We start from the raw sequence: 19,115 nt of genomic DNA, 5'->3' as shown, positions 1-19,115 counted from the left end.
GAGAGGAGAGGAGAGGAGAGGAGAGGAGAGGAGAGGGGAGTAAGAGCAAGAGAGAGGGGGGGCAAACAGCCCCTCTTATGGTGTGCTGTTATCTTTACTGTTGCTAGGTAACTGGGGAGGAGTTTAGCCTGAAGGTCAGAAGCTTGGGACTTTGCCTCTGTGACTGCTAACCATGCTTCTCCTGTGGGGGCTGTCCGGGGGCGGTAACTTCCACAGGAGCCTTGAGTCCAGGAGACACGAGAGAACTCCTTCTGTCCCATGTAGGTGAATTATCACCACCAGGTCCTGGGGTTCCACACCTCAGCTAAACTGAAAACCAGGCTGTCTGTGCATAGCCCAATGCCCCACAAAGGGGAAGAAGAAATGAGACCTGGGAAGGTGTGTGTGTGTGTGTGTGTGTGTGTGCACTCAAGGGCGCCCACATATGCCATGGTGAACACACAATGTGACATTGCATATCAGCCTACACAGTCATTTTACACAAACAGTTCCTATCCATTGTCCTACCTCTAGGACAGGTAAAACCACCCAATTCCCTCCCAGGGATGTTTAGCTAAGAGCAAAACACTAGGTTTCTGTTAACACAATGTTGATGTTAGGAACCGGCCTTTATTAAAAGCAGTCCTTTTAATGTTTATTTTTCCTTTGAATAATAAGTGTTGGGAGAAGAGGAGGATGGGGTATGGATCTGGCTCACTAGTTAATAGTTGCTGGACTCTTTGGTGTCCAGTTGCCTTGAACAGAGGATTACCAGGCAAGTACCTCCCCCCTAACAGCTGTGTGGATGTCTTCATTGCATCCTGTCTGCTCTGAACCCATAGGGATGCCTTGAGGAAGCTACACCACAGCACAGCTGCTCATTGCTGAAGCACAGCTCTGCTTCAGAAGGCAATAACATGGGTAATACTCTTTGAATCTACTTACAACAAACTTCCTACCATCACAAGCCACCTTCACCCAGGCCAAAGAAGGAGCACTTGGTTCTGCAGAAGGAAGGGCATATGATGGGTACAAGCATGTTCTGTGGTGGTTTCAGTAAGGATAGTCAGTCCACACAGACTCATATATTTGAATGCTCAGGGGGTGTCACTATTTGAAAGGATTAAGAGATGGCTTTATTAGGGCAGGTGTGGCCTTGCTGAAGGAAGTGCGTCACTTGGGGAGGGCTTTAAGGTTCAAAAGCCTAAGCCAGATCCAGTGTCTCTTACTGTTGCCTTCATATATGGATGTAGAACTCTCAGTTATGGACTAAACCTCTGAAACTATAAGCCATCCTTAGTTAAATGCTTTCTCTCTGTGTGTGTCTCTCTCTGCCTCTCTGTCTCTCTCTCTGTCTCTCTGTCTCTCTCTCTGTCTCTGTCTCTCTCTCTCTCTCTCTCTCTCACACACACACACACACACACACACACACACACACACACCTTGAGGTTTCTTTGTGTAGTCTTGGCTGAGTCCTGAGACTAGCTCTGTAGACCAGGCTGGCCTCGAACTCACAGACTCACAGAGATCACCTGTGCTCTTAAGTGCTGGGATTAAAGGTGTGTGCCACTACCACCTGGCAGATGCCTTTTAAAATAAGAGTTGTCTTGGTCATGGTGTCTCTTTACAACAATAGCATACAGACTTAGACACAGCCCTTCATGCAAACATGGAGGACAATGCAATGACAAATACAAACATCCTTCCAGGCTCCTTTCAGTCATACACACCAACTGTGGGTCCTGGTGGCTAAGTTTCCAGGAGCTGCCAAGCCTTAAGGCCCATGGGGTACACTAAAAGCCAAGGAGTATAAGAGCTGCCCAGTGCCATGGCTGTGAGTGAGTAAAACCAAGAGAAACAAGCCACCAGCTTGGGCACCTACATCTACAGGTCACTGACTTCAGAAGCCTGGCTCTCAGGGCTTGAAGCTGAAAGCCCCTGGGCCTGTGGTACCAGTCCCAGAAGCTGGGCAACCATAGGCCAGGGATGACCATGTAGAGAGTTTCTCCCCACCCCCTCCCCTGCCTAGGTAGAGCAGAGGGAACTGTATACATGCAGACACTAAGAAGGAAACAGATGGACTCCAGTCTGGAGACAGGAGCTCAATCTGTCCGAGTCCAGAGGCCAATTGAGCTAGACTGAGTAATCAGGGCAAGCCATAGGATTGAGTCCATAGGAGCCTCAATGGGAGGCAGAGAAGGTGACAAAGGTGACTTAATGCAGAGCCAGATCATTTTCTTCTTGAGCTTTCAGGCTCCCATCCAAATATTTTTATTGGGCTTTGTGTTCATACATCACTCTTTGTTCTGTTTTTGAGTTGGTCCCAGACTGTACCACTGTGGAGGGCAGGAGTTGGTGTTGGAGGCACACTGTCCATTCCAGCTGGAGGATCTTCATTTGTGACAGCCCTACCCCCTGCACCATCTCTCTCCTCAATGTGGTCGTGCAAGCACAGGCTCAGTGGCAGACGGGACCTGGAAGCACGTCCAGGGTGACCAGACTATGCTATCAGTGGCGGAGACACTCCCCTCCCCAGTGTGCCCTTCCAAGGCGGGGGGGGGGGGTCTGAGGTTGGGACTTAAGGTCACTTGCAGGTGGCATAGTAGAGCACACGCCCATTGATGTAACTGCGGATCTGCTCCACGCGCTTCTCCAGCCCCGACAGGTCTGCCGAGCGCAGCATGATGGCCTGACTCCCTCGAAGCAGCTCTGACTCCATGTCTGAGGCAGATGGAACAGCGGGTGAGGAAGAGTCAGAAGGTGAGACACACAAGGACTCACAGCCTGCCCTTCCCCTCCCCCAGCCTGGAGGCAGTCCTGAGTGCAGTCAACCACTGAGGCAGACAGTTCCCCCCCACTACCCACTTCTCCAGCCCCATTTCACTCGTAGCGAAACCTGGCAGGCCCAGCCCCAGTCTCAGACTTCCCTTTTCCCCACCTCTCCTCCACTCCAGGCTCGCTGACTATCCCAGGGTGATAGGGAAGGCTGCTGCCACCAAGATTAGCAACCCAAGTTGGGCATGCAGAACCCTGAATCCTACCCGTGACCCTCAAGTGGAAGCTGGAAAAAGCTGGCCAGGTGACTTAGATCACTACTTCCTCTTCCTAAAATATCACACCAGGAAATAGTTGCCTACACCCCTAGTCCATATATACCATCCTCAGATAAGACACACGGTCTGAAGTTCTCCAATAGAGGTGTTCCCTCTACCATATTGTGATGGGCTGGACTTTGCCAAGAGTAGGGACGGAATGTGGACTGCCTTGTGGGGCAGCACTGAGCAACCCTAGCTATGTCAGAAGTCATCCCATAAAGCCCAAATCTGACCACATTTTTCTTTGGCCCACACAACTACCCCAGGCCTATGCCCTGGACAGTAGGAATCTCCTGTAGGACAGTACTGCACACCTCTGTGGCTTGACATCAAAGAGGCAAACACCTCCTCCCCCTGCCTATCCTGGCCACTTCTCTCCTAGGAATGAAGGTCTGTCCATATTCTTTCTGAAGATGAGGTAGCCCTCACCATCCCAGACACAGTGCAGCTGTGTCAGCCCTGGGCTGTCATGCCCATGGAGATCCATGTGGAGCTACACATGGAGTCTAAGGTTGATGGACACTCAGGACAGGGTGACAGCAAAATGACTCAGCCCCTGGCCTGGTCTGGTGCCAGCAAACAGAGAAGGATCAGTCCATAGCACATAGGCAGGCATTTATGTGCTTGTTAGGATTTGCCTGCATGGGATTCTCTGGGACTGGGGAATCCTTTACTCTCAACCTTGAGCTGCTGCCTCCTGTTTGTCCACATGCATCATTTCTGTTAAGTCTTCTAGCAATGAGCAAGACCTTCCTGACTTAGAGCAATGCTCAGTGGCTCAGAACTCCTGAGTATCTTTCAGGTGAGTAAATGGCTTGTGCTTACCACTCTTTTACCAGTTACATCGAACTTCCGGTGACATGAGCCATGCTCAGGGAAACATCACCCAAGCCATGGTTCAGTGACAGAAGCCCAAACAGGGACAGAGGTAACTTTTCCTCTTACATAATTTCACCCAGTTGGTTCCAGCCCATCATTTTTAGATGTCTGCAGTTCCCTATCCAGTGATTGTTTCCTGGTGTATTATCTGTAGATACAGTATTGCCAAGCAAGACCAGGACAAGTGCTAAATCAGCCTCCAACTAACTCCTCTGGGGTATGTGGCCATAGCTTCTCGCCAACCTAATCTCTTCTATAGTGTCCATCTAGCTATAAATGAGAGTTCTGCCAAACACTTTTATTGAAATTTCAGAGGAATAATGGGTGTAGCATTTGCTGGAGACACCAGTTCAGCAGCCCCACAGATTGAAGGGTTCCTAGGAACTCCCTCTTTCCAAGTCCAGTATCACTATATCTCCATGTTCCAAATCCCTGGGGTGGAACAGCATCCATGCCTACCCTCATCGTTGGGCAGCAAGGAGCCATGAGACTGTCCTCTTAGGATTCCTCACCTACCTTCCTTTCCTCCTGGATATGAGTCCGGTCTCATCCTCAAAACAACTCTCTTCTCACCACCACTATCCATCATCCTGAGGTCCTCCGTCCTCTCCAAGGCCACCACCTCCTTCCTCAGATCTTACCTCTCTGAACATTTCTCCCTGGTATTGACTGTCCTCTGAGACCCCAGAGCTCTGTGCCCATATCACAGACACATGTGTCACCATATATATCAAAGCGTGCATTTTGAGGGTAGCAGGAGAAAAGGCCCCAGCTGGACTGGGAGCCTCTCTGGGCCAGGCCATGTCACCTGCACATGTCTGTGTTCCTGCAGCCTTAGCACATGTACTGGCTGCCCAATAAGTCTTGGCTGCTCTCATTCCTATAGCACTGCTGGCTTGGCTCCAATAAGAGGAAGTTTTAGAAGTCTCAGATGGATTGGGCTAGTGAGGTGGCTTATGGGTGAAGGTGTCTGCCACCAAGCCTGATAACCTAAATTTAATCCCTACAAGGTGGAAGGAGATAAGCTGTCCTTTGACCTCCACATACATGCTATGGCAAATGTGTACTCATACAAGCATACACACAAAAAAGTATAATTAAAAATCTTTAAATAAGTACTGGATGGTGGCTGCCTTCCAGGATGCCCAACAGACCATGTTCCTGGACCAGGCTCACCTTTCATTTTGTCCATCATTTCCATGGTCTCCCCAAAGAGCTCCTCTGCCTCCGTCTTGATGCTCAGGATCCGATTGCCTTGCTCACCCAGCATAGGACTCTGACCCAGCCGGTCCTTCAATTCTGTATACTTTTGCTTAAGTCTCTCAAAGCCCTGGGAAAAATAGGCCATTCTCAATACCACCATGAGCATCATCTAACATCCTAAATCCCAGCAGCTACCTAGCATCACCCAAACAGCACACAACCTCCTAATATCTCCAGGGGTTGCATTTACCTATACTGCCCTATCCCTGGCACCCCCCCCAGGGGATGTATTAAAATTTCTTTCCTCCTGTTGTGTCTTCTCACTTGCCAAGTGTAAAATGAAAGGGTAATATCAAGGTATGTTGCCAATACTGTCACCACACCATAATTAAATGATCCCGTGCTCCTGCCCTGGGTAAAGCAAGAGGTACACCTGAGATCCTGATATGGCTTGTTGATCTCCTTTGCCCTGCTCTGGCTAGGATGGAGTCCAGGATGGAGTCTGTCTAAGCCATGAGTTCCTGACCAGGCTGGAGACTCAGGAGATGAGCACCAGAGTGGGTATCAAGAGAACTACTTTGTAGATGAGCGTGGACCTCATCCATAGACAGAGTATTTAGGATGTTCCTCGTGCCTTGCATGAGCTTCCCAGACGAACCGGGGTGGGTAGATGAGACACAGGGTGTATTTGGGTCCACCTTGAACCATTCTGATTCTGTCCTGTATAATCATATAAGGCATAGTAACCCTTACTCCTCAGGAGCCCCACTCTGATTCCATGAGGGTGGGATGACTCTACCATCTTTATACCTCCTGGGCATTCATTGCCTGCTGGCTGGCGCCCTCTGCAAGCTGCCGGGCCTGCTTTGCCTGTGCCTGCTCCTCCTGGGCCTGGTGGCGAAGCTCCTTCATCCGTGCCCAGAATCCACTCATCTGTTCCTTCATGTCTTTCACCAGCCTTTCAGCTGGTACAAGGACCTGCTGAACCTTTATTGAAAGACAAAGGAATCGGGGTTTGTGTTGGGTCTCAGAAGCATCAAGGGGCCTCATTTCCCTAGCTTGTCTCTCTAGCTTCAGGAAGGAAAGTCCTCCCTTGACTTCAAGCTACCTGTCCAATGGTACCCAGGTTTTCTCCTCCTCCGGGTCCACCCACTTCATCTCTACTGTAGCTCAGCGTCCATCCCTGCTTTTGCATCCTGGGCAGGTGAGACAAATCTGAGGCTCCAAGCCAAGGCAAGGCAAGACCTCCAGGGTGGCATCTAACCAGGTCATACTCTAGCACCTTCTGCGTTGTACCTAAATCTATTCATTCCCAAACATGGGGAGTCCTTAATGCCTCACCTCACCAACCCTTTCCTGGATGAGCCGAAGAGAGCGGCCAGTACCCTGCATTGTGTCCTGAGCTTCCTGCAGAGCCACGGTGCCCTGCCGAAGGTTCCCGACTACATCATCTACCTGCCCTTCCACAGCGTGGGCTCGGCTTCTGAGTAAAGGAAGAGGAAGGGGAGAGAGAATGGGTGAGCAAAAAAAAAAAAAAAATGAACAGATATGAGTTTAATTCACAGCCGTTCTGGAGGACATTGTTCTTAGGCAGACAAAGACAAGGGAAACATCAGCTCTCTCCCCACAGGACCCACCCATGGGCAGCCATGTTAGAGTAATGCTCATGGTTCTCTCTAGGCACAAGCTCTCTTCATGAAGTACTGGGTTATGTGTATGAAATGTAGCCTGGAGCCTGCAGAAACCCTGGCTTCCCTGACCATGGTAAACCCTTCCCATGTTACAAACCCTGTACCCCTCTCCAGTCACATAGTTGGGGAATAAACATAAGCCCAGTTCCATGAGGAAGGCACTGGGGCCAGTGGCCTTACCTGGCCTTCTCAGCCTCAGCCTGGAGCCTGCGGGCCCGTGCGATGTCTTGCTTGGTCTGGGATAACACTAGGTCCACATTAGGGAGCCTGGCAGCAATGGCCTGGATCTCTTTCATCTTGCGCAGCACTGTGGCTGAGTCTGTGGGCAGCCAGAGAGCCAGCACTGCCTCACTGACCTGTTGGATGGTGGCTGCATCTGTGTCGGGATCTGAAAGACAGCCAAGCAAGCCGTCAGACTGTGGACCCCACTTAGCTCTTTTAGGATGAGCAGCCCCTTCAGGCTGGGTAGCACTCCTGGAGGAAGTCTGCTGGAGCCCCTGCGTTGTCTCCCCAAGAGCCATGTTCCTCCTGGCCAAACCCAGGCACATTTCTCTGGTGGGGGTTGGGGGTGTTTCCAGGACGCTATAGGATTCTTGTCCTGTGCTCTACTGAGAGGAGGAGGGATGTGGGCACAGCTGTGGCAGCTAAGTGTCTGTGCCACAGGAAGCTGTGGGCTTGAAAGAGGAGGTGGTGCCAGGCAGCTGGTGCTGAATAACTACAGCAGCACACACATAATCAGTTCCAAATTGGAGGGAGCGGCCAGGAATTGGAACTGCTTCCTTGGCAATGAGACCCCTTCCCTGCACCCATCTTCAGGCCTGAGTACTCATTTTTGCAAAGGCAGAGAAGGACTACCATTTTTTTTCCCCTGAAATATCAGTCTCAAGCCATTCCTAGCGATGGAATCTAGAAGCAGCACTCATTCATTCCTAGGCCCTCACCTCTCCTTTCTCCCCAGCACACAGCATGTCTCCCTTCCCCTCATAAAAACAGTCTTCTGGCTTCTCTCTCTCCTCCTTCTGTAGCATGAGCCCCCTGAGAACAGAGACTGGGTTCGGTCACGTTCTGTGTCCCCGGATACCAGGTCGGGCCAAGCACTCGGAGACCCTTTGTATTGGAAGGAAATGAAAGACTGACGAGAACGTTTGCTCTTCGCTATTTACACTGTCTAGGCTGAGCTTCCTGACCTGTGAAATGCCCTTGAGTGACAGGTCCCCTCCCCATCCTGGGCTGTGACATGTCACCACCATCAGTCAGCAAGAGTTTTTACAAAGTGTCTCAGAGAGAGAGAGAGAGATCTAAGAGAGAAGTACAGAGCTGACAACTTCTCATCTCTCAGCTGCTCCCATAGATAACATCTGGAAAGAAGTGTCCACTTGCCCAGATAGTTTAGCCTGGCCTGAACCCATCTGGGGTTCTGGGACCAGCCTCTCTTCACAGGCAGCAAGTGACACAGATTCCATCCATGCTCCTCTCCACACCAGGTGGAAGGACCTTTTGGGGAGGAAGAAGAATGGATGCTCCATGCTATGCAACATAGGAGCCCAAGGTGCAGCCATGATTGTTTAACTAAAAGGCAGTCCCATCTCACCTTCAGCTCCCTGATGCTGCCCCTCCAGAAGCCCAGCTCTCCAAATGGGGCCAAATGGACACCTTCCCCCCAAAAAAACCTCCTGCCAGGAGCACAGCCCACCCAGCTTAGGTGCTTCCTGTATTGTACACCACTGCAGCAGCAGCATGCACAAATGAGTGTGCAGTGCACTTAGTAAACTTCTGGGGCAGAGTAAGCTCAGTAAATACAAGCGTGCACAGTACTGAGTACAGTCAGCTCTTGTGGAGCTTCACTGCAGTGGGAGTGAGAGGTCCATAGAGATGAAGCATAACCCTGAGGGACCTGCACCCGGCCAGTGGTGGAGCACTTCCCCAGGACCAGGGAGGCTTCCTGGAGGGTTGGGAAACCTGAGGGGCATCTCAGAGAAGGGCAAATTTGTCAGGCCAGAAGAGGAGATGGAAGGGAGAGAATACGGGGGGGGGGGGGAAGGAATCAAAAGGAAGGACCTGGATGTGCACGTGCAAGCACACACATGCACCAGCACCACCTACAGCTGGATACCCTCTAGCAAGCTGCTTAACTTCTCTGCGCATGCCTCACACGGGATGTGGCGGTAATTGCAGTACTTAGCCGGAGTGACTGCTATTAAGGAATGTGATACAAAGGCCTTCCAATACTGCCTATATTTGTAACTGCTCCACAAGCCCCAACTGTGAACTTCCTCAATTCTACCTGAAGGGCTACCAGAGGCAACCCTCCTTCCTCCATAGGCCTGACGTTCTCCCCCCTGGCAGTAGCAGCTGGGACTGGCCCCTCCTGCCATGGGTCCGCAGACTACAATCCACCAAGGGTGGCTATGAGAACTCTCTGGGGTCCTAACTACATCCCAGCCTTTCTCAGGCCCACTGTCCCCTCTGCCCCTGTACTTATCATTGACCCTGACCTGAGGTGCAGCCTAGCTAAGAGGGAGGAGAGGCCTGAGAGCTCCTGCCTGCTCCTGGGCCTGCTCAAGCTACACAGAGTATAAGTTAGCCCCTCCCAGCCTGAGCCCGGGGTCTGCTCAAGTTAACATAAGATGGCTACTGAGCCTCAAGCCCCAAACCTTGACTGCTCTTTCGTCCTTATGTGCCAGGCACCTCTGCCCTGCACTCCCACATCATGCTCCCCAGTGACTCTCCCTGCTTAAGTCACAGGGCCTCTGTGGAGAACCCCCTGGTCGTGAGTTCTACCTGTACCACCTACAGCTCCATGCAGGGCCTGCTGTCACCCTCAGGAGACAGCTTTGGCCTATTTGGGGTAAAAACACTGCAGTAGTAGCATGAGCCATGGCTGTCGTGCCCAGCTCTCAGCTCATATCAACCAGGCTTCCAGCCAAGCAAAGTCCTGGCAGGAACCCGAGAGCTAATAATATCAGCTCACACTCCAGTGGCACCTTTAATTTGTCAAAGCACATTTTACAGCAGTTCCTCGGTCCTCAGGATAAACCTGTAGAATACTACCAATCCCATTCTCAAAGGAAAGATAGAGTCAAGAGAAGCAACATGAGTTCTAGCTCATCCCCTAGGCCACTGAAGAGAGTTCATTTCTCATTCATTCATTCCACCATATATATATATGCCAGAGATACTGTCATGAGCAAGACAAGAGGTTACCTTTATTTTCCTAGAAACACACTCATAATGAACTGTACAACCACTCCTGAGTAGAAGATGAACGGGAGATGGGATGAGGGACACAGACAGAGAGACTGTATGAGGCCTCTCTGGGGAGGTGACATTTAAACCTGTAGCCTTGGAGCTGTCGATCCCAGGACACCAAAGATCAGAGAAAGACCCTGTAGTGGGCACAGGCCTGGCTGGTTTAAAGATGTCCAGTAAACAAAGGAAAGAGAAACAAACACAGAGATGAGATGGACAGAGGCCAAGAAAGGAGCCAGTGTTCACCTAAGAACAAGGAAGAGGAAGCTGGAGGAAGGGTGGGAGGGCAGCAAAATCAACAGAAGAAAAAAAAAAAAAAAAAAAAAAACGAGGCAAGAGACAGGGCCAAGCCCAAGGGCAGCAGGCATGGTGGAAAGGAGGCAGGAGACTAATGAACTAGATGTGGGCATGAGGGACAGGTAGAAGCCAGAATACTCCGGGGGGGGGGGCGGTAGGGGTTGAGGGCCAGCTCACCTGTGAGGAAGCCCCGGATCTGTTGGATGAGAAGTCGTGTGCGCTGGACATCTTCCTCCATCTGCAAGCGGCTGGTACTCACCTGGGTCTCAAGGCGCTGGGCATCAGATTGGACCCTTGATGCCGCTTCCTCAGCTGCCCTGATCTATTGAAACACAATGTGGGTCAGAAAGGGACAGCGCCACCAAGGAGCCTCTTGGGCAGCTCCCAAGGAATCTGCGGGGCATCCTCTCACTGGGACTTGCCACCAAATTCCATTCGCGGATCATATTTATGTAGGAGAAAGCTCCAAATTCTACTTTTACACTCGCTGTGAGACATTAGACGAGTCACCTGAGATCTCTGGGCTTTACTCTCCTGAATATAAAAGGAACGTGAATTCTGAATGGCTCAAGGAATTTTGCAACCCATGACTCTTGCTCCCATACTCTGTGGCACCTACCATTTGCTTGGTCTGCTGGAGCTGGGTGTTGAAGCTTCGTAGCTGCTCAGCTACCTGCCCTGCCATGTGGAAGGCCCCTTTGGCTCTGGGCAGGGCTCCCCTGCAGTGAGAGCCACAGGCTGTACCATTGTCTTGGGGACACAGCTCTCCAGGGCAGTCGCCAGGGGTACAGGCTGTCTGCCTAGACCTGCCACAAAGCTGTAGAGAGATGAGGGTGTCAGAGGCCCCTTCAGAACTACTCCCATCCCACACTAAACAGCCACACATCTCCATGGCAACCATAACCATGTTTCCTTGACAGTCCCGGAACACACAGCAAGGACATGGGGTCAGGAGTTGGGTAGGTGCTGAGTGGAACAGATCACAGGTGTGAGGGCTTCGGGACACTGGGCTCTCATTCTCGGTCACCTTGTTGATGGTGGGTGTCAAGTCAGGCAGCGAAGCCATTTCTAGGCGCAGGGCCATGAGCTGAGCTCCTCCGGTGCCGCCGCCTCCTCCAGCCTGTCTCTCCAGGCCCTCTGCCTCCCTGCGACTGTTCCTCAGCTGGCTCAGCAGGCTGGAACTGTCAGACACTTGCTGTGCAGCCCGGGAGGACTGCTCATAAGCCATGGTCAGCATGCGGAAGGCTCCTGAGGAAGACATTGGAGGCCTTGGGTAGGGGCCTTTCTCCCTAGGGTGAGTAGCCTGTGCCCCTGTCCTCACCTGAAGGGTCTTCACTGCTTAGCTTCTCAAATTGCTCCTTCTTGCTTCGGTACATGAGGAGGAGCCGACTGAAGCTTCTGTCCAGATTCCCCAGGTCTCCAGAGAAGGATTCCATCTCCTCCTCTGCGGGCAGGTCCAGCGGCAGGCCCTGAAGAGTTCTCCTGAGATAGAAGGGTAGTTGCTGAAACACAGGGAGAAGCTGTAACTGAGCCAGGAGAAGCAGGTCGCACGGGGAAGGGCCTTCCATAAGGGTGTGAGAAGGGACGATCCACGTGGTACCGAGCGTCCTGCCTGGCAGAGGCCCAGACAAGCTGAAGCCAGGGCATAGGCTACCCTATCTCTCTGCAGGGAGCTCAGTGAGTGCTCTCCCTCCTTGACTTCTGTCAGCGCAACACAACACAGAATTCACCACCCCTCCATCTCCCGGCTGTTCCTGGCTTCCATGAAGAGAACCACCCTGCTGGCTCCTCTGGCTCCCCAGGCTGACTTCAGCTCATACCTTATGTTTGGGTGTTTCCGGTCTCTCCTCCATAGCCTAACCCCTCCCCATGGAGCTCCAACCACTGCATACTCATCAGCCACTTCTATCTGGCAGGGGCTTGGAGTGTCACTCCAGGCCCTGGGCCCTGAACTTAAATATCTCTGGCATATGCCTCATGCCTCATGACCTCTCCTATACCACCATGCTTTCTGCTCTTACACATCGCTACCATACAGCCTTGTTCGGGCACAGCATGCCCTTTTAGGGCCTCCCCAAACACAGCACATTCCTATGCTGACCGCCTGTGAACTAGTTGCCTAATTCTGAGACTCAGGTCATATAGCACTTCTCCCATGAAGGCCACCATGGACTCCTCTGTGAGAGTCTTGGCTCTCTAACATACCCCATGTATCACATCACTGTTTACAGGACAGACACCTTAGCCCTTGGCCTGTAAAGACCGTGTCTTGGTATTTTAATGTCCCAAGCACCTTGCACAGTGTTCGTATCCTATCAGGTGCTCAAAAGCCTATTTACAAGAGCTGGGGAGATGGCTCAGCAGATAGGAATGTTGGTTCTGCAACTATAAAGACCTGACTTCAAATCACCAGCACACATATAAAAAGCTAGGCATTGACCAAAGTAGTGAGCTTCTGAGGCAATGGAGAGCCCTGTCACAAGGCAGGTACATCATACAGTGATAGCAGGCATCGCCCACCAATCTGCTCTGGCCTCTGTATACATGTGTACCTGCACACTCATGCACACACACACACACACACACACACACACACACACACACGTGAAATGAATGGACGAACAGGTTCCAACAAGCTGTAGCTCATCCAGAGAGCCTCCTCAACCCCCACACTGCCCAAGATGTCTGAATACCCTCATGAGAAACATAGCCTCTTTCGTATTCTTTCTGGGCTTGGCACCATCCACCAATGCTCAGAGAACACAAGCTAATTATAGAAGCTTCCAGAACCTGAGCTCCTAAAGAAGGCGCCTCTGCTGGTTGGAGGGGTGTGGGTAGGACTGTTTCCATTCTAAAGACAAATTCAGAGATATTTTTAGTGCCCTGTCTCTTGGATGCCCTCTGCCAAGGTGACTAATCTGGGGCTGACTATCCCACTGGCAGTACAGGCTCAGGAAGAACACTAGGCTCATGCTCTAGGTCCTGTTGTCTGCATAACTCACCACACCTGTGCCTGTCTCCGAATCTGCAGAATGGAGGAAACACCACCACTCCACCTTCACAGACATGCCTTGGTAGCTAAGAAAGGATGTGTGTAAAGATGCCCCATGAACTGGAATGAACCGGTGTGGTCCTCACCCAAATCCACTGGCATAATCCCTCCGACCGCTTTTAGCAGAAAAGGACCTACCTGATAGACAAGATGGCAGTGGCCACCTGAGCCACATCCTGCTCCGTGACAGAGGTGCCACCCAGAATCTGTCTGACCTGCTCGATCTTGCTCTTGGCGTCTAGCAACCGAGAGGCCAGGCCGTGGTCCTCCGGACCTGTCCCTGTCCGCAGGCCTTCAGTGGCATTACGGAGACTACGAAGGCGCCGAGCTTGCTCCTGGAGGTCCGCGTCATAGGCCTGGAAGCAGGAGTGGCAGGCCACACACACTGGGTAGCGGTCGCAGTGACCTCGTTGGCATTGGTCGCAGCGGGGCCCCGTAAAGCCGGGGCGGCAGAGGCAACGGCCTGAGGCTTTGTCACAGCCAGGACCCTCTGTTCCTCTGAAGTCACAGTCACAGGCTAGAAACCATGAGAAATGACACTCAGGCTGGGGCCAGGAAGGGGAAGGGACATGGTAAGGATGAGGAAACTGGGCCTGCTTAAGTGACATAGACTATCCGTTGACATCAGCTAGAGCAAAGCCAGCCTTGGCAGGGACTGACAGAAAGCTTGTCCCCTGCACCTACCACATGCCAGTCACGTTCCCAGTTACACGTTTACATGCGTGTGAACCTATCTGATCTGCACGCCCACTGCACATCATACTCTGGTTTCCTGCTTCTGTTTAGGAGGTGACCATGGCACGGAAGGGGCCCAGTGCACGGCACCTCCCTCCACCTTAAGAGCAGGAAGTATGAGAGGGGCAAGCTGCTTAGACCCCGCAAGGCAGAGCTGAGACCAAGGCTGGCCATTAGACTCCAGTTCTATGCCACTGCTGATATATAAGCCCTCCAGGGAAGCACTCCAGTTCCCAGCTCCCAAGATGCATTTCTCCACTGCTTCTGGCCACTACTCTCAGGAGTGGGAGCAAAGCCCCCTGCCTCTCACCTTAGAATGTGAGGAGCCACCTTACTTAACCCGATCCAGACACAGGGAGGCCAGGCAGTCTTCAAGTGTAGATGCTCACAGGTCTAGCCAAGCTATCAATATTCGACTTCCAACCATATCAAGGCCCTTCACCAAGCACCCGTTATCCCTCCCCTCTACATGTCTGCTGCATGATCATGTAATAAGCACGCACCTCGGCACCCTGTGGCCACGTGTCCATAGGTCTGGTCAGGACACTGACGGATGGCTGCAGAACTACACGTGAGTCCACCAAACCCTTCCCGACAAGGACACTGCCCTGTAAACTGAATAAAGAGAATGCCATGGGGAACCCTTCTGGTCTCTACATGGCTTTGCTTCTGGGGACTGTGTCCCACACCTGGTGCTCTATAGACCCAATGCTCCCCAAAACTAGGGCTCCCACTCAAAGACAAGCCCAAAGTCAAGTTCTAGCAATGAGTTGCAGAAGGTACGGGAAACAAGCCCAGCCCAAAGCTGAGAACTACAGAGGGAGGGAGAGCTGGCGGCCTCCCCCAAGGGGAAAGGGGACAGATGTAGCATGGCCTGGCTGTAGGAAGGCCAGGGAACAGAGTAAGGGAGAGATAAGATGGAGGGTAGGATCCCTCTGTGACTGAAGAGCCCCTGGGCCTGTCACTCATACCTGGTTGCACTGGGAGCTTAGGGAGTTGCGTGGGTCACAGGCACAGGGCTCGCAGCCCAGGCCGCTGGCTAGCTTCCAGTGGGAAGGGGCGCACTGGTCACATTTGGGGCCCACTACATTGGGCAGACACAAGCAGCGTCCAGTTTCCTCCTCACAAGGCATATCTTTCCGGGCACCTAAGATGCTACAGTCACAGGCTGGGGGGGGGGGGAGAGGAAGGGCTGGTGAGCATAGGCAGACTCCCCAAGAGAGGCTGGCCCCCGAAAAAAAATACACCAGAGAGGGCCCAGCCCTGGAAAAGCGCCTGCCCTCTGACGTACTGGAGAGAATAACCTCAGGGACCCTTCCTACATACCAAGCTCTGCCTGGCCCTGCCTCGGGACACTGTGTCCCAGACTCTCACTCTGCAAACAGCATTCAAGGCTAATGCTGTACAGAGCTGATACATCCCCCTAAAATTGAGCTCTGCAATGAGACCAGACTGAAGTCACAGGGCTTGCCCTTGTGCATAACATGGCTTACTCATAAGGCCACTGCGCCTTCCCAGCCACCTGGCGGTTTGGCAGCCGGCCTGCCCACCCTGGCACTGGCTGACTCAAACCCACCGTCCAACCCAGGCCTGTGCTGCCACTTGCTGGAGGACTGTGGTGATGCACACATGCACAGAGCCAGGCTCCAAGAACAAGGCTCGGTCTGGTAGCTGCCCACCCCCAACAGCCCATGTCACCCCACCCACACCTTCCTGGGACCTCTACTCACGATGGCAGCCCTTTGGGTTGGCGAAGGTGAGCCCCGTGAAGCCAGGCTTGCAAAGGTCACAGCGCTCTCCTTGCACATACTCTTTGCACACACACTGGCCAGTCAGTCGGTCACAGGGAGCTCCCTGGACTGCCCCGTCTGGATCACACTCGCAGGCTGAGTGGCAGGAACAAAGGAAAATTCGAGCTCAGAGGACATGCCAGGATAGCCTGCTCCATGTCCCCCGGCCTCCGGACCCCAGCCAAGCATGGAACCCTTGGTGCCTGTTTCCCCATCTGTCACATGAGAAGAGGACATTCCTTCTGGGCAGTAAACAGTGAATGCAGGTAGGACAGTGCCTGACTCCTGTCAAGGAGCATGCTTTCCCTTGCTTCTATGGTCATCACTTCCTGAGTGATTACCATGACTACTCTCACAGGCTGCCCTTCCCAATCCGCACGACATCCTCAACAGGCGGGAGATGCCATACAGATGAGGAAAACAGTGCTTGCAGATGTTAGCATCCTGGAGATTGTCCTGGGGCTGGGGAAGCTGACTCAAGTCTGTCTCACTAGTTCTGTCCAGCTACTGAACTTCTCCTGCCTGCTTGCGCCTGGACTCCTTCATGCCTCGCAAAACTCAAGGCTCCTTTGTGCACAAGGTTTTTCCTGATCAAACTGGCCTGAAACACTTGCTCTAACCTGTTTGTCTTCTCTTAGGTCAGCAGTTCTCAGCCTGTGCGTCACAATCCCTTTGGGTTGAATGAGCTTTTCACAGGGGTCACATATCAGATGTCTTGCACAACAAATATTTTTATTACAATTCATAACAGTAGTAAAATTAGTTATGAAGTACAAACGAAAATAATTCTGTGGTCGAGGGTCACCACAACATGAGGAACTGTATTGAAGGGTCACAGCCTTAGGAAGGTTGAGAACCACTGTCCCATGTGAATCCAGTGGCCTGGTGAGCATGTTAAGCCATTCCATTATTCAGTCAGTCAACAAATACTCAACCACAGGGATTTACCAATCATTGTACTGGGACTGAAGGATTAAGATATAATCTCATGATAGAGGAGTTCTGGGGAAACAGAAAAACAAAAGGGGTGTATTTGCACCCCCCTTGGTTTCACAATGTATGTGCACCCCAAAAGCAGGAGCTGTTCTTGTGCTTTCTTCTCTCTGCACCCAAAAGAAAGGCTGTATACTGATCAGCAAGGCATTGCTTGATGGCCCAGAGACCAGAGAAGATAAGCGACTTACTCAGTGGAGCACAGCTAAGTTAAAACAACCTACAAGTCCTTCACTGAGACCAAATTTTCAATCTTTCTTGGTGGCCTTCATGTCCCCAGAGACAAACTGGGAAGAATGGGTGGACAGCCACCTGTCCCTGAAGCTACTACTCACGAATACAAGTCTCATGAATGGGAGCGCTGGGTCGTCTATTCCGGAAGTAGTGTAGCTGACAGCGCTCACAGTTCTTGCCCTCGGTGTGGTCCCGGCAGTTGTCACACACACCTCCATTTGTCCCCTGGCTGGCAGCAAACACAGCTGGGTCGAAGTGGCAGGTCTCTGAGTGCCCGTTGCAGTCACACCCTAGACGGGGAGATCCAAGGTTGACTCCATGAGGCAACACAGACCACCATGGCAGGCACCATAGATAGCATTGGCATCTCTATCGTCTCTTCAAGATGGCAGAGCAAGGAACTGAGGCCCGGTTTCAAAGGAGGCTGGGGAAGGGTTGTATGACCAGAGAGAGGGCTGAGTGGACAAGCACCCAGACCTCCCAACTCCCTTTTGGGATGGACTCCAGAAGAAAAGGAGGTCCTCCATGCACTCAAGCCCTCTGCATAATCACAGATGGGCCTCTGCTACTTTGCGATCTGCACAGACAAAGGCTCTGTATCCAAGGACCATTGGATTTAGAGATGGGATCACTGGGAGCCAGATGTGTCTGCCACAGAGCAAGGAGCCTGGGGGGCCAGTGGCTCTGGGAGCTTCAGCAGGGACCAAAGCCTGGCTTTTCCAAGGCTGAAAGAATAGAGGCGGAGGCAGTGAGGGGATTCCAGCTCCACTCTAAGCTAGAGATCTGATAGGCATGGCTGAAATTCAGCTTCCACATAAGCAACAAAAGCGGATTCCCAGTGTTCCAGGTAACAAACAGAAGAGTCAACTCCCATCCCATTTGCTACAGTCAGGGGCTGATCTCAGGTTCCTACTTTGGCACTCGTGGGTGTCCTGGTCCTCTGCAGGCCTCCATGGCCGGTTGTTGTAGAAGGGGGCACAGCGGTCACAATTGGGGCCAGCCGTGTTGTGCTGGCAGACACAGACATCGTTGACCTGGAAGAGGAGCCAGTGATTACCAGAAAGAACAAACAGGAAAGTTTGAGGGCGGGACCTGCCCACTCCCCCGAAGACCAGCATGCTCCTTCCTCAAGACCTTGACTAGACACAAGCCCTTCCAGGACACCCCACCTAAATGCTTCACACCTAAATACTTCACACCTAAATGCTTCACACCTAAAATGCTTCAGTCTTCACCCAGTTCCTGTAACACTGTGATGGCTCAGATCTGTATGTGAACACTCTTAGTGTGTGCCTGTGAGAAGTCAGTGAGTGCACATGCATGCATGGTGTCCTGCCTACAAGCAAGGGTTTCACAGGCTCTTTTGTGCTTCTTGATACCTGTGTCATACAGGCCAGGGCTCAGTGGAAGATAAGCGACATTGGACTAATAAACTGTAGGACTCTGGAGGCTGGCAGATTCTCTGCAGCTACGTTCTGGCAATCTGTGACTAAGCTGTTTGGCTGGTGGAACATGCATTGTGAGTTGTTACTAGACTCATTAAGATATAAAAATAGAACCACTATTGTATGCTAATTGCCTCCCCAATTAAGCCCCACCTCCACAGCCTGGCACTCAGGGACCTGTTCACTCTTAGCTCCTCTCTCCTCTCTGCCACAGCAGACTCTCTAGCTGCTACTCCTGCAAGCTGGCAATTCCCATGAGCCAACTCTGATGGTTTTTTGTTTTTTGGTTTTTTTTTTGCCTACCCATAATTAATTTCTGCATCCATTAGCCAAACAGATCATATTTATCCCTCCTGCCTAGGCCCTCCTAGGTCTCTTTAACTCCATAAATTACAGTGTTGACAGCATGCATAGTCACCTAGACAGTGTTTTACAAACACCAGAGCCCTGGCCAAGTTCCACCTGAACCTTGA

The 19,115-nt window shown here is 52.0% G+C and overlaps 1 protein-coding gene across 2 annotated transcripts in view; it reads right to left on the bottom strand.

The window, feature by feature from the left end:
• Positions 1-2,209: 2,209 nt before the first annotated feature.
• Lamb3 (laminin subunit beta 3) overlaps positions 2,210-19,115 on the bottom strand; it is a 42,732-nt gene continuing 25,826 nt past the window's right edge. Inside the window, exons 9-23 of one of the 2 annotated variants that reach the window (XM_021198681.1) lie at positions 18,111-18,231; positions 17,299-17,487; positions 15,911-16,066; positions 15,152-15,348; positions 14,684-14,795; positions 13,584-13,962; positions 11,715-11,875; positions 11,421-11,641; positions 11,013-11,210; positions 10,571-10,715; positions 7,028-7,235; positions 6,498-6,639; positions 5,967-6,143; positions 5,130-5,283; positions 2,210-2,700 (exon numbers count right to left, since the gene is read on the bottom strand). In XM_021198681.1, coding sequence (XP_021054340.1) covers positions 2,564-2,700; positions 5,130-5,283; positions 5,967-6,143; positions 6,498-6,639; positions 7,028-7,235; positions 10,571-10,715; positions 11,013-11,210; positions 11,421-11,641; positions 11,715-11,875; positions 13,584-13,962; positions 14,684-14,795; positions 15,152-15,348; positions 15,911-16,066; positions 17,299-17,487; positions 18,111-18,231 — 2,697 coding nt within the window. In that variant the 3' untranslated portion in view covers positions 2,210-2,563. The remainder of the gene's footprint in view (positions 2,701-5,129; positions 5,284-5,966; positions 6,144-6,497; positions 6,640-7,027; positions 7,236-10,570; positions 10,716-11,012; positions 11,211-11,420; positions 11,642-11,714; positions 11,876-13,583; positions 13,963-14,683; positions 14,796-15,151; positions 15,349-15,910; positions 16,067-17,298; positions 17,488-18,110; positions 18,232-19,115) is intronic. The other variant, XM_021198682.1, reaches the window with a different exon arrangement.

Source organism: Mus pahari, chromosome 5, assembly GCF_900095145.1.
Source record: "Mus pahari chromosome 5, PAHARI_EIJ_v1.1, whole genome shotgun sequence".
Taxonomy (NCBI): Eukaryota; Metazoa; Chordata; class Mammalia; order Rodentia; family Muridae; genus Mus; species Mus pahari.
This window is presented reverse-complemented; position numbering and strand designations above follow the sequence as displayed.